The sequence below is a fragment of the Garra rufa genome, chromosome 18 (assembly GCF_049309525.1).
Source record: "Garra rufa chromosome 18, GarRuf1.0, whole genome shotgun sequence".
In the NCBI taxonomy this organism is placed as follows: Eukaryota; Metazoa; Chordata; class Actinopteri; order Cypriniformes; family Cyprinidae; genus Garra; species Garra rufa.
Genome location: NC_133378.1, coordinates 28,039,618 through 28,052,552, shown reverse-complemented (window position 1 = coordinate 28,052,552; position 12,935 = coordinate 28,039,618). Strand labels below are relative to the sequence as shown.

Below are 12,935 nucleotides of genomic sequence, written 5' to 3'. Positions count from 1 at the left end.
CACAAACATGAGCAAGTTTGATTAATTTTGTGGTATTACCATAATAATCACGATGGATTAAGTAGTAAAGGATTGGAGAACATACTGATTTACACACCGCATCTTTTCAATCCACACCCTCTCTCTGTCTTTCTGAGGTTGACTATGCAAAGGGCAAAGCGGGCGGCCCGCACTCCCACAATAACAGTCGTGACGTCAGCCCGTCACCGCTCCCGTTGGATGCAGCTGCGGAGCGGCGAGAGAGACTGAACGGTGATTGAAAGAGAAGAGAGCTGAACGGCGGTGGCGGCAGCCATCTTAAAACTACCGCACTAATCCGAGATATACATCTTCTGGATATTTCTGCAACGCTGAGCTCAATCAGATTCTACCGGGCGAGAGGAGATAGAATAACATTGTTTTAATCTTTCGCTGTTTTTGTAACGAAGGCGGGATGCGGATCCGTGGGGTGAAACCTTTCGCTTCTGCAGTCGGTCTGCTTTTAGGACTATTATGCGCGGTGGAGGCAGCCAAAGGTAAGATTCGAAACCTAGTTTTATTTCTGATGGAGAATGAAAAATGTAACTAAATGTTAATATTATTTGGTCTGCGAAGATATTATTATAATAAAGGTTAATAATGTTCCCGTGAGAGAATTGGTCCATCTCAGTGTGTGGATGTTGCGCGCCGCACAGCGCAGCTTATTCAAAATCAATCTCTACTCTAATTTCCCGTCTCGTACTGAAAAGATGTTATGAAATAATTGCCGTGGCCTGTCAGCTGTGAAATGTCCACTCTCCTTTACGGTTCCGCTTCGCTTGACAGCTATTTTTGAGTGTCAATCCTTTAACACAACAGTCTTCTGTGCCAACACCCCGTGGCCAAGACTTCAGCCTATAGCTATTTGTACATCAGAGTACATTGCTTGGAAATCAAACCTGTGCGCGTTCTCTAAAGCAGCGTGTGGCATTTTATATACGATTGCTAAATTGTTCGTATTGTTATATATTATAGAGATAATATGAAGTGTGCGGTCCGCATTGCAGATCCTCTGTGGAATAGTATGTGGTCTGGTTTTAAAAATTCATCTTTGAAATGGCTCACGCGCAGCTAAATATGACTGAAGGACATCGCTGCAGGTGCACGCGCAGACATTACAGCAATGTCACACACACACACACACACACACACACACACACACACACACACACACACACACACACACACACACACACACACACACACACACACACACACACACTCACACACACGGCTAGATGTGCGAAACATTTGCTTGTGAAACGCTGCCTTTCCAGAAATATCCTGCCGTGCTGTTACCTTCTTCATTATTCTTAAAGGTACAAATGTGAATTTGCTCGAAGTGAAACCTTACTATGCGAATGTTATGAAAAAAAAAAATCTGTTTAACAAACATTTACGTTGTTTGTTTGTTTACATCGGTCAATGACGTCTCCTTTGGACTACAAAACCCGTAATGAGGGTAAATTTGTTTGTATTCATAGTTTGTTTATACAAGCTGAATAAATAAGCTTTCCATTGATGTATGGTTTGTTAGGATGGGACGATATTTGGTCGAGATACAACTATTTGAAAATCTGGAATCTGAGGGTGCAAAAAAATCTAAATATTAAGAAAATCGCCTTTAAAGTTGTCTAAATGAAGTTCTTAGCAATGCATACTAATCAAAAATTAAGTTTTGATATATTTACGGTAGGACATTTACAAAATATCTTCATGGGACATGTTTACTTGATATCCTAGTGATTTTTGGCATAAAAGAAACGTTTTTATTTTCTTAATTGAGAGGCAAAAGCAAAAAATTTTGTATGTTGAGTGTTTAAGGTGTAAGGAAACTACTTTAGTGCTTAAACTGTTGGATGGTTACACCACTGGAAATTCATTAGTTGAATTTGTTTGTAGAAAACACAAAAAAATTTAACAAACATGAATACAATGATAACATTTCTAATGTCTTGTAACATAATTAGAAACAAGCTAGTCCTTGTTTGTGTTTGACCCACATGCAAATCAAAGCTTGGATATCTTGATTTTTTAATAGGGGTGCTAATAATAATAATGTCAGTCATTATGTTGTTGCCATGTGAGGCAGCTGGGAATGCATGGCCTGAGGCCATTAACATATAAGATAATTACCAAATTGTTTTATGGTCTGTGGTGGAATTCATGGGTTAAAATGTATAACTTTTGATGCGACCATCTTGACTTCTGTAGGTTTTTTAGTAGTTTGATCAATGTTTTTTGAATATTTTACATCAAGAAATGAAATTGAATCTAAATTACCTCAGTTGATTAACATGACATTACCTGAACATTAAAATGATGTAAATTCAGAAATACAGAAGTGTTTTACAAGACATTAAGACAAATATTGCATTTGTATTATCCATACCAGGGACTTGCAGAGTTTGATTGGATGTAGAGGGATTGACGTCACCAACAAATTATATGAGACATTTTCTTCTCTTTAAAAAATAAAAAAAATAATATATTTATTCACAACTCTATCAGAACAAACCTGCTTGCCACCAGTTAAGATTTTGCATAAGTTTCCTTTACCAAAAACGTCTTAAGTTTGGCGTGTTTTATAAGTTTGGAGTCAAAATGTAGATCGTTTAGTACAGTCTCTAACATCCGTATCTTTTTTTAATAGTTTGATCCATGATTTCACATCAAGTAGTTGTCGTCTTTGAATTTGAACATTGAATTCATTAGTATTACCATGACTTTCAGAGACATAACAATAGGAAAACGTATTAACATAACATTAGCAGAATATTAAAACTATGAAAAATTCATAAACCACTACAAAAGTGTGGTTTATTAGGCATTGAGACAAATATTGTATTTGTATTATGTATACCAGAGACTAGATATTTTTTTTTAACAGTATGATCCATGGTTTTTAAATATTTTACATTTTAGATCAAGTAATGATCCAACCCAAGTACCTCAGTTGATGTCCTTGAAATCAAACATTAAATGCATCGGCATTACCGTGACCTTCACAGGCACAACAATAGGAAAAATTGACATTAGCTGAATAGTAAAACTATGCAAATTCATAAACCACAAAAAAGTGTGGTTTATTAGACATTGGGACTCTCACAACTTTCACAACTCTATCAGAACAGTGGGTTAAGAACCATTGTATAAACCATTGTAGGTTTCCTTTACCAAAAACGTCTTAAGCCTGGCGTGTTTTATAAGTTTGTACAGCCCCTAACAATTTATACCTTTTTAGGATTATGGTATACTAAAGTACTCTTTGGATCTGTGAATTTTCGTAGTTTTTCATCACTTGAAAATTGTGATTGCTTGACAGCCAGAAAAACGTGTCACTATTTCAAGTAGCACTTGTGATTTGTCTAAAATTCACAGGCGAGTAAAGAGTCCTCCATTTTCTCTCTTTTACAGAGTCTATGTGATTCACACCTCCACAGATTATTACCGTGCCTCACTCAGTGTTTATTAGCCTTGGGTAACTTTATTACCCATGATACATTTGACAGGGTCTCTTTTGAGTTTGACTAGCTTTGTTTAAACACACCTGCTCACTTCCCTGCTGTTATGAGTTGAGCGAAAACCCCACCTTCACAGCAAATTACACACCTCTGCAAACCATCACGAGACGTCTAGGGATCTCCTAAGTAATATTGCGTTCGCTTAGTGGATATTTTTACAGTTTAATTATAAAACTCCTCCAAAGGCTGCCATATTTTGTTTTTCTGAAGAATGGCAAAAGGTTAATTAACGCATTAATTTAAGCTGTGCTTACAAAGCGAGTTGCTTTTACTTTTTAAAAGGTGTGAAGGGATTTTCTTTTATTTAATTGATGTACTAAAGCTTCATTAAGAAGTTTGGAAGGTTATGAGAGTATATCAGAGAATCTTACTTTCTACTGCAGCTTATAATGGTGAGATGGTTATTCGATTGGTACAAACGTGCTTATAATTTTGCATGTTAGGGAAGTGGAGAAGAATATTAATTTCATAGCTACTTGTAGATCCCTAGAGATTTCAAATTGGAGAAGGTTTTGTATAAACAGCTGCTTGTTCGACTCCATGGCCCCCGGTCAAATGTTTTGCCTGTTTCAGCAAAGTGAATCCTGTAGCAGAATGTCTTAACTTACAGATGGCTTGATGGATAATCTCTGGATTCTTCCCATAGGAACTGGAACACTTTTGATGTTGGTTTTGCAGATAGCTAGACGTCCATTAGCAGCTCTCTACTCTCTACAGCTTCGACGTAGGGCCCATTAATTCGGAGAACAGTGGGAAGAGAATATACACAGCGTAGAGGATGGATAAAATAAGCTGAGCAGACTTTCTCTCAGGAGGAGGTATTGGACTCATTGTTCCTTACGGTGAAGCAGAGAACGCACAGGGACTGTTGTTGATGCACGCAGTTAGAACTTAATTACTTTTAGGCTTTTAGGGTTTGTCTGAAGTGTTTTGAAAGCATTTAGCTCGTACGTTTATGAATTTATTATCATGCTTTTGTTTTCGTTTTGTCATTTTTAGTTTCTCTTTCGTGTTCATTGCCTTGCGAATCGCAGTTGTTTATTGACTAAGAACTGAAAGTGTCATATGTTGTGCTGTTTATTCATGGAATTTGAAACAAAGGGTCTCTTGGCTGAGAGCTCAGAGCAGCGTGCTGCAATAAGCACGTCATAGTGCGCCCACTGTTAGAATTATTTGACTTATGTACCAAGCTTGAATTCTAAGGACTTTGTAAGCATAACAGATAACACATTGCTCATCTGTTTTCAAAAATTGCTGCATTTTCACTTTTAGTGCGGCCAGTGTGGCAGAAATTCTCTTAGACAATCAGCCCTTAGTCATCGTGGCGGCTGGGCAGTCAGTGGTAATTTCATTGGCCCCTTTGCGAGCTGAATTGAGTCAGTGATCTGTCAAGAATAGGTCATTACGTACTGAATATTAGGTCTGTCTCTTTGCCGCTTGACTGCTATTGTTGGTCTTCCTAAAACAACATGGTGCGTTTAAAGTGTAGAGGCCATATTGTAATAGAAGCTCTTTTTCTGTGCTATTCTGAGTACTAGATACATATATATTAAAGGGAACCCCTGGGTATTAAGACTTATATGGCTTAATATAACATAAATTATGTCTCTTACTGAAATATGTAGCAGAAAACCCATGAAAGACTTACGTTATTTAAAGGTCCCATATTGTACACATTTCTGGAGGTTTATTTTAGTTGTTGATGTCCTTAAGAATATATATTTGCGGTATAAGTGCCAAAATCCATCTCAATATATTTTTACAGCTCCTTTTTTAAGAGCTCTGTCAAAAACAGGTCGATTTTGGCCCATCTAATTAATATTCATGAGCCTCTCTTCTGATTGGCCTGTTGTTTTCTGAGTGACGCACAGCCAGGCCAATCACAGGTAACTACGGTCATGTATCGTTGTAGCCGAACCCAGAGCCATAGAGAGAGCCTAGCCTGCTGATACTCAACAGGATATTTCAGAATGATCATTAATGTGTTTTCTTTTTCAAACGCCGAATGCAGTAAGCTACATAACTGTTGCTTTAGTAAAGCCCCTTTCACAATGCGCGCTGATTCTGGAAAATTACGGGAACGAGCGCTGTGTCAACAAAAGCCAGAACCATAAAGGCAGTGTTGTAGTGATGATGCACGTTACCCTGCGACTCTTCACGACAAAAAAATACCTGCAAAGTGGAATGAAGCGGCGATCAGACAGAGCCAGCTCCTCACTATCAGCGCTGAAGCACAGTTTGTTCAGGTTTGTTTCAGTTTAGTGAAACGTACGCGTAGCATTACATCTCACATCCAAATGTCACATGTCTTTATGGGTTGTGTGTAAAGCACGCACAGATTCCGGAAAACAACTGTGAATGAACCAAATTAAACAATTCCGGAACAAATCATGGGACACATTATCCGTGTATTTACCGGAATCGCTATGTGAAAGAGGCTGAAGTTGACGTGCCACTGGTCTCTTATATTCACGTTGTTCTGAAGCCTGTGCAATTATGTAGTTTCGACATCTATCGACTGAACAGGGTTTTCTCGACTTGTTTTCGTGTTGTTGTTGCTTAGCAATGTTATGGACACGATATTGTCTGGGTTTGACAAAAGGAGGGTGGGACGTGATTGGTGCTCGAGGTGGTGACTGAAGGCGGTGACTGAGTAGATCGGACGTCACTTGCGGAAGTCACAGTGGCTCGTGAAAATGAACAGCTACTTTAAGCAGGCTGTGTGCAGTTTACTGTGGATTGACTGTTTTGAAACTCATATGGTAGTTACATAGCCCCTAGACCTCAGTTATCATGAAAAAAGCCAGGAAATTTTGATTTTGACAATATGGGACCTTTAAAAAAATCCACATCCTTTTATACATCTTTTGGACTATAGGGAACAGCATTATTTCAATGACGTGAAATGGCTGCACGCTATTTTTACCGCAACACAACTCTGAAAATAAAATACTAATACAATGCCACGTTGTGTGGCTTTAGTTTGTATTTTTTAGTCAAAGGGCAACAAGAGAAGCGTCTTCACTGCTTTTCCTAGCGATAAGAAGAGGAGAAAAGAATGGGAAGATGCCTGTGGTTGAATAAAACTTCCTAAAGACCTGCGTCTTTGTTCTCTCCACTTTAGCCCTGATGCCTTTGAGGCTTTTAGTAGACCACAGCTACTGAAAGAGCTTACAAACGGCAGAGACAAGAAACGCTAGATGCCATCCTGGCAGGATGTAAACATGCCGACGCTTGTCATGACGGCGGAACCACTGAAGGAGTTTCTCAGCGTAGATTTCACTTGATATCCAGGCATTTAGACTCCTTGTGTGGAAAAATGGATGGTATGGCATTTAGTTTAAGCCTACGTTTATATCCATAGCTACCTGTAAGCTCTTTCAGTAGGTCTGGTCTATGGCCAATCAGCTATGTTTAAAAATCAGCTCAACAGAGCTCAAATGTGAGCGGGAAATTTCAGGACTGAAAGTACCGAACTCAGTACTTTTTGACAACTCTACTGTGGTCATCGTATCAGTATTATTAAATAGCAACAGGCGCCCCCTATAGTCCAAAATATGTATAAAACAATGTGGATTTCTAGAATAATATAATCTTTCATGGTTTTTCTACCACGTATTTCAGTAAGAGACATGATTTTGAAGTTATGTTAAGCCATACATGACATAATACCCAGGGTTCTCTCTAAGAAATAATTGAGAAAATAAAAACTAGTTCTTTTGACTACTAGTTAACTACTGATGCTCACTATGACCAGCAGTTTGGATCTTCAGCTGTATATGGATACTATTCAAGGTTTAAAGATAAATCTTTTTCTTGATCACTCAGGAAGAACCAGAACAAAAGATTAAAGAGCCTTCCTCAGTGCCCTAAAACTGAGACCTTAATGTAGACCCTTTTGAAACCTATTTGGACAGTAACCCAACCCATAACATCATTACCTGCTTACATTTCAGGTCAACCCAGTCCACACGCTGAGTGCTCTGAAGAGAGGCCATCCATTCAGTGTCTGTCAGAGTTTGCGCTCTTTGTTTAGCCTGATAAATGCGGCCCTCTGCTATTCTGTGCCTCATCGCGTCAGTACCATGACTCCATGGGAACAGGTAACCAGAGAGTAGGTGTTACCTGTGGATAGAGGTCTGTGCAGCCCGGCCTCCAGAGACATGAAAAGCAGCTCTGTGTTCTATGGCTACGGCTCACTTTCACTCTCACTGGGCCTTTGTGCGCTCCATACTGAGCTGTGATTGAGCACCATTCACACGCCCTGCCCCCACCCTCACTGAAAACGCCAGGGCCTTGTTGTTCTGTTGTTCTTTTCTGAGCCTTAGTTGCGTTGCTGTCTATTCAGGGTCAGAATTTCACAAAAAATCTCTTAATTTGTCTTTCGGACTTGGAACGAGTAACGAAGGTGAGTAATTATTGACAGATTTTTCATTTTTAAGTGAACTATCCCTTTAAACCTCAATGAACAATACATTTTAATTGGTCGTGCCATTTTTTTTTTTTTTTTGTCTGCAAACATTTAAGTGTAGTTGTCAACTTCAGATAAACTTTAAACTCATTAAAGTCTGTGTAGCATTGAATTTCAAGTAGTTAAGGGAATTTGGGGCGTCATTCTCCCTTCAGAAAATCGAAATAATGATCCTTATGAATATTTGCTGGATGAATCATTTTAATAGATGAGGATTCGTTTTATCTGTGCATTATTTTTTTAATCTGAGGTTGAGTTGCGAAATTTTTAATGGCGAACAATAATTATTTGCATTTTTCCACCCATTTTCATTGCAGGGCTCAAGACTGAGACTAAAGTGGCTGCAAATGTGATAAAACAAAAATATGTGACAGATATTTAAAATTTAGTCAACATTGGTGACCGTAGGGAAAATTTTGTGCACCCATAAGAGGGAATTGTTAGATATTCTATCATTAGAGATGTTTCCAGTACACAACGATGAACACAGCACAAGCTGTGATGTCTGATTCAAGAACAAATGGCTTTTATGAACCAGTTCTTTGGTTGAGTCTGCACGCAAACTCACTCATGAGTTAGTAGTTTGTATCAGATTCATTCAGTCAGTCATCTCATTGTATTGCTGTTTGTAATTATTTCTATTGTTATGTATATAAAAAATGTGTAATTTGTATGATTATACAATTTATTTTAGAATTTGAATGATTTTTTTTTTTTAGGTAAAATGGTGGTTTGGCTCCTAAATGTATCGTTTTAGGTTTAGGTCAAGAGTCTCCAAGTCTAAAGCCCTGCATTGACTTTTAGGATTCTGCCTTCATGAGTTGTGTATTCCTTTTGCAAAACACCATCTTAGTTGTTCTGTGTCTGTCTTTTCAGTCGTCGAGTGATTTGTATCCTACCAGGCCATTGTATTGACATCCTAGGATGTCCTATTGTCCTGCATTATTCACATGAGAATGGGATCCGCTCAGCAAAGACGTCAAACCACTGCTACAAATTTTGAATGATGCTTCAAAAGGAAGCTGTTTTAAATAGGGATGCACCGGTTGACCGGCCATAAATCGAAACCGGCCGGTTTTTGCATCTAACGCGCGATCGGCAACCGGCCGGTTTTCGTTTTTATCCCGGCCGGTTTTTTTCCGGAAGTGTGTACGCGGGCCGCGGCATTCGATTCATTCAGAAACATGTCACTTGTGAGGCGGTTTTTCGAAATCTGTGAGCAGGACGTGAAGATTGCAATCTGCAATGTCTGCAAAGGACAGCCGCTTTTCTGTGCTCGCTGAAGTTGCGCAAGCGTACCTGTCCTCGCCCTGCACAAGCGCAGACAGCGAACGTTTGTTCAGCTTAGCTTCTCACGTGACAGATGAAAAAAGAAACAGACTCACTTGTGACAAAGCTGAGATGCTTATTTTTGTAAAAAGCATTACTTTACTTTTGAAAAGCCAAAAATAAAAGTCTGTTCTGTTAAGAATGATTATTATTATTTTACATTAAAATGCCTGTTGGCTTGCTGTTTTACTTTACTAAAAGCATGTTTTACTTATTAAACTGTATTTACTTTCATATTTTTTTATTTATTATGTAATTTCAGATGTCAGATGCTATTGATTCAATAGCCAAAGCCAGATTGGCCTGTTAAATACTAAATAAACATGTTGTTTATGTTGTTTACTTGCATAACTTCTTGTTTTTGAAAAAATCGGAAATCGGTATCGGAATCGGCCAGCTTGCTTGTAAAAAATCGGTATCGGAATCGGCCATGAAAAATCATGATCGGTGCATCCCTAGTTTTAAAGACGCTTTCAGAAGTAACTGCAAATCCATCAAGTGTGAAAGCCAATTCATTTTCAAGTCTGCCGAGGTGTAGATCAGTAGTTATCTTTTACTACCACCGATAGACCTTGAATCGTGAAGCAGCTGTGTGCTCTGTGAGAACTCGCAGCTCGCTCGCACACGAGGTGAGAACGGAGGCGTCTGTGGTGTTAATTGACAAAGGCTGCGGTAGATCACACTCTGGGTGTGATCATGGTCATGAAAAGGTTTCTAGGCCATGCTGACCGGAAATAACCACCCCTTGTTAAACATCTTGTATGCGTACAGGACACAGGAGGAAGCCCATGTTGAAGAAAAAATAAAGAAATTTGTATTTTTAACTGTCTTAAGTGGCACTTTGGATATTATTTTCAGCATACACCTTTTTCTTCAAAACTTCAGAGTTTTGATTCCCAGCTGCCATATATATATAAGCGTTCAGGCTGTACTATCTTAACAGGTCTTGAGGGATTCTAGCAGATGGATGAACAAGCACGGCTGACACCATAACCTTTAGCCTCCCCTCGTCAATCAAATCATAATGCAACAAACACACATTCACACTGATATTGTGTCTTCGGTCTGCTGTTTTAATTCAGATCTCCCACAGTATCATTCGGTCTCGCACACCATTTTAAGACCCTCATTCACCAGCGTGTCCCCAACCCCCCCCTGTCAAATAATGGCCAAAATTAGGCTGAACAAAGTATGTTGCTTAATTGCTTTATGCTCGACTGCAATAGAAACAATTTCTCATGGGTTACTGAGCCAGCAGCTAATTAATTGCTTCCGTTTGCCATTACCAAGACTGTTGTTGGCCCTGTAGAGGAATGTATGAGTGGAGAATTCCAGGAAAAAGTCTTGGTGGTTTCCTTTGGAGTGCCACCACCCAACAAGTGAATCTGTCTCAAATCTGCCACAACATCTGTGTAATGAAATTTTAACAACTGCAACAGAAGATTGATAGTTTGTGTTCAATGGTGTAAATGTAACACTTTGTAATGTCTATTATAGAGGGTTTGCACTTATGTGATAATTTGGTCAGTTACCCAGCTGTCTAAACCATGGAAAAAGCGAGTGGAAGCCGTTGAATCATATAGAGAAGGACTTAGTAAGCAGGAAAGGGCGCAATAACTAAAGTTAATAGGTGGTAAAGATACATACAAGCTCTATTTATTAAGATATTAGCCTAATATTTCACCTACCTGACTGGAAATGTTAAGAACCAACACAAATGTTGTCAAGATTCTTGCCCTGGAAATCCTGGTTCAGTTTGGCCAACCACAAACGCCTTTTGTTCCTCAGACAGGGTTCCTACACTTTTGTTTCAATTTTAAAATTCCATACTTTTCCAGATTTAAACTTCCAAACCTCTCAGTAGTTTTTTTAGACCATATTTAACATATGGTTCATAGAGCATTATTTTCAGCAATCTGTAAATATTTTTAATTTCTCTTTTTTTTGTGACAACTTAGAGTCTTGTGCTTTCGAGAAACCATTGACATATGCATGGGAATTTTTTGCATGCCTACACACAGTCTCTAGTTTTATGTAATCAATTACCTTTAATGTCAAGGCTTAATGTCCATTTAACCATCCTCTGTGGCAGTGCAGAAACCATGACTCAGAACAGGTTAATGATGTAACATTTTCCAAGAAACCACACTATGAATCAGCTGATGGCACTGTCCTGTATGCAAAGTGTAATGGGTTCTCATGCACATCTGTATATTTTTTTTATTTTTGAAAAGGTCCTTGAAGCTATGTAATACAGTGATACAAATATTGTGAAAAGAAATCCAAAATGCTTATAATCAGTATTTTGCATAATCAAATGAGCATATTTGACTATTACTAAACAGTAAAAAACTTTGAAAAATTACTAAACAGCTGCCATGGAATCTCACTTCTTGTACAATTTATTTTCATTAAATTCTTAATTTTTCTATTATAAAAACTGAATAGGGGCACAGGTTTGGAAACACAAATATTTTTCCATACTTTTCCAGACCTGGAAAATACTTAAATCAAATTCCATACTTTTTCAAACCCTGTAGGAACCCTGCTCAGACCTTTTTTTGCACTCTTCTCCTTGATTTGCTATAACTTTTAACAGTCTATAGTACTCCAAATGTTTTCCTGGTCCGACTGATTTAGTACAGCCCAAAATATGACAATAATTGACCATTTGCAGTGCAGCAGAAGTAATGAGCAAAATATGCAAGTTTCGTTCGGTTCAGTGACATTGTTTATGTCCACTGGCGCCCATATGGCCGATGGATGACGCCTCGTGAAAACACGAGAATTTGCTTTCTCGGTTTAGTTGTAAATAGAGATCACGATTTTTCCAGTCTGAACTAAGCAAAATAACATGTAATGTACCAGAGGCTGTAATAAAATATTTATTTCTGCAGTCTGTTCAAATTTTTTTAGTTTATTTGAATGAATTTGAATGAAAAAAAATGTTTGTATGATCCAAAGACTCAGTCATACCCTTCACTTGTTCCATTACTGAATGAATCAGCGTTTTTGAACGACTCTCTTGAATAAATCATCCAGTGACAAATAAATTTTTAGCAGTCACTTGTCGCCGCTTAGCGGTGAAACAATGTAAATCAACATTGTAATCAGAAAACATTATTTAAAGCGCCAAATTGAAGTGAAAATTACTTTCAAAAGATGATTTGCTCTATTTTGATCGCTATAGTAGACATCAGTGTTTATATCTGAACTATAGACATTTATCCCAGAACTTCTGTGATAATATGAATGACAGAAATAATACCGTGTGGTTGAAAAGACCAAAAAGTCTGTTTGATACCTAAACATGATAACTGCTCTTGAATGTTCCAGAATGTTTCGGTATGACTTTATCAAAAGTTTGTCATTTTGTCATTTAAAAATAAGATGGAGTGGGTGTTTGAATCGAGATTGTGATATTTTAACGATTAATCTTGCAGCTGTAGATACTGTCCATCTTATTTTTTCCCACAAGGACGCAGCCATTTTGTACATTTTATGGGTATTACTTCACGTCCAGCTATTTTTAGCTGTACAAAACAGCTCAAATTGCTGTTTGATATTGCAACTTGGTGCCTTACCATGTTATT

At 38.1% G+C, this 12,935-nt stretch overlaps 1 protein-coding gene across 4 annotated transcripts in view; it reads left to right on the top strand.

The window, feature by feature from the left end:
- The first annotated feature begins 237 nt into the window (after window positions 1-237).
- The window catches only part of clstn1 (calsyntenin 1), a 61,215-nt gene continuing 48,517 nt past the window's right edge, over window positions 238-12,935 (top strand). For all 4 annotated transcript variants that reach the window (XM_073822860.1, XM_073822858.1, XM_073822859.1 and 1 more), the window contains exon 1: window positions 238-515. In XM_073822860.1, the coding sequence (XP_073678961.1) occupies window positions 434-515 (82 nt within the window). In that variant the 5' untranslated portion in view covers window positions 238-433. The remainder of the gene's footprint in view (window positions 516-12,935) is intronic.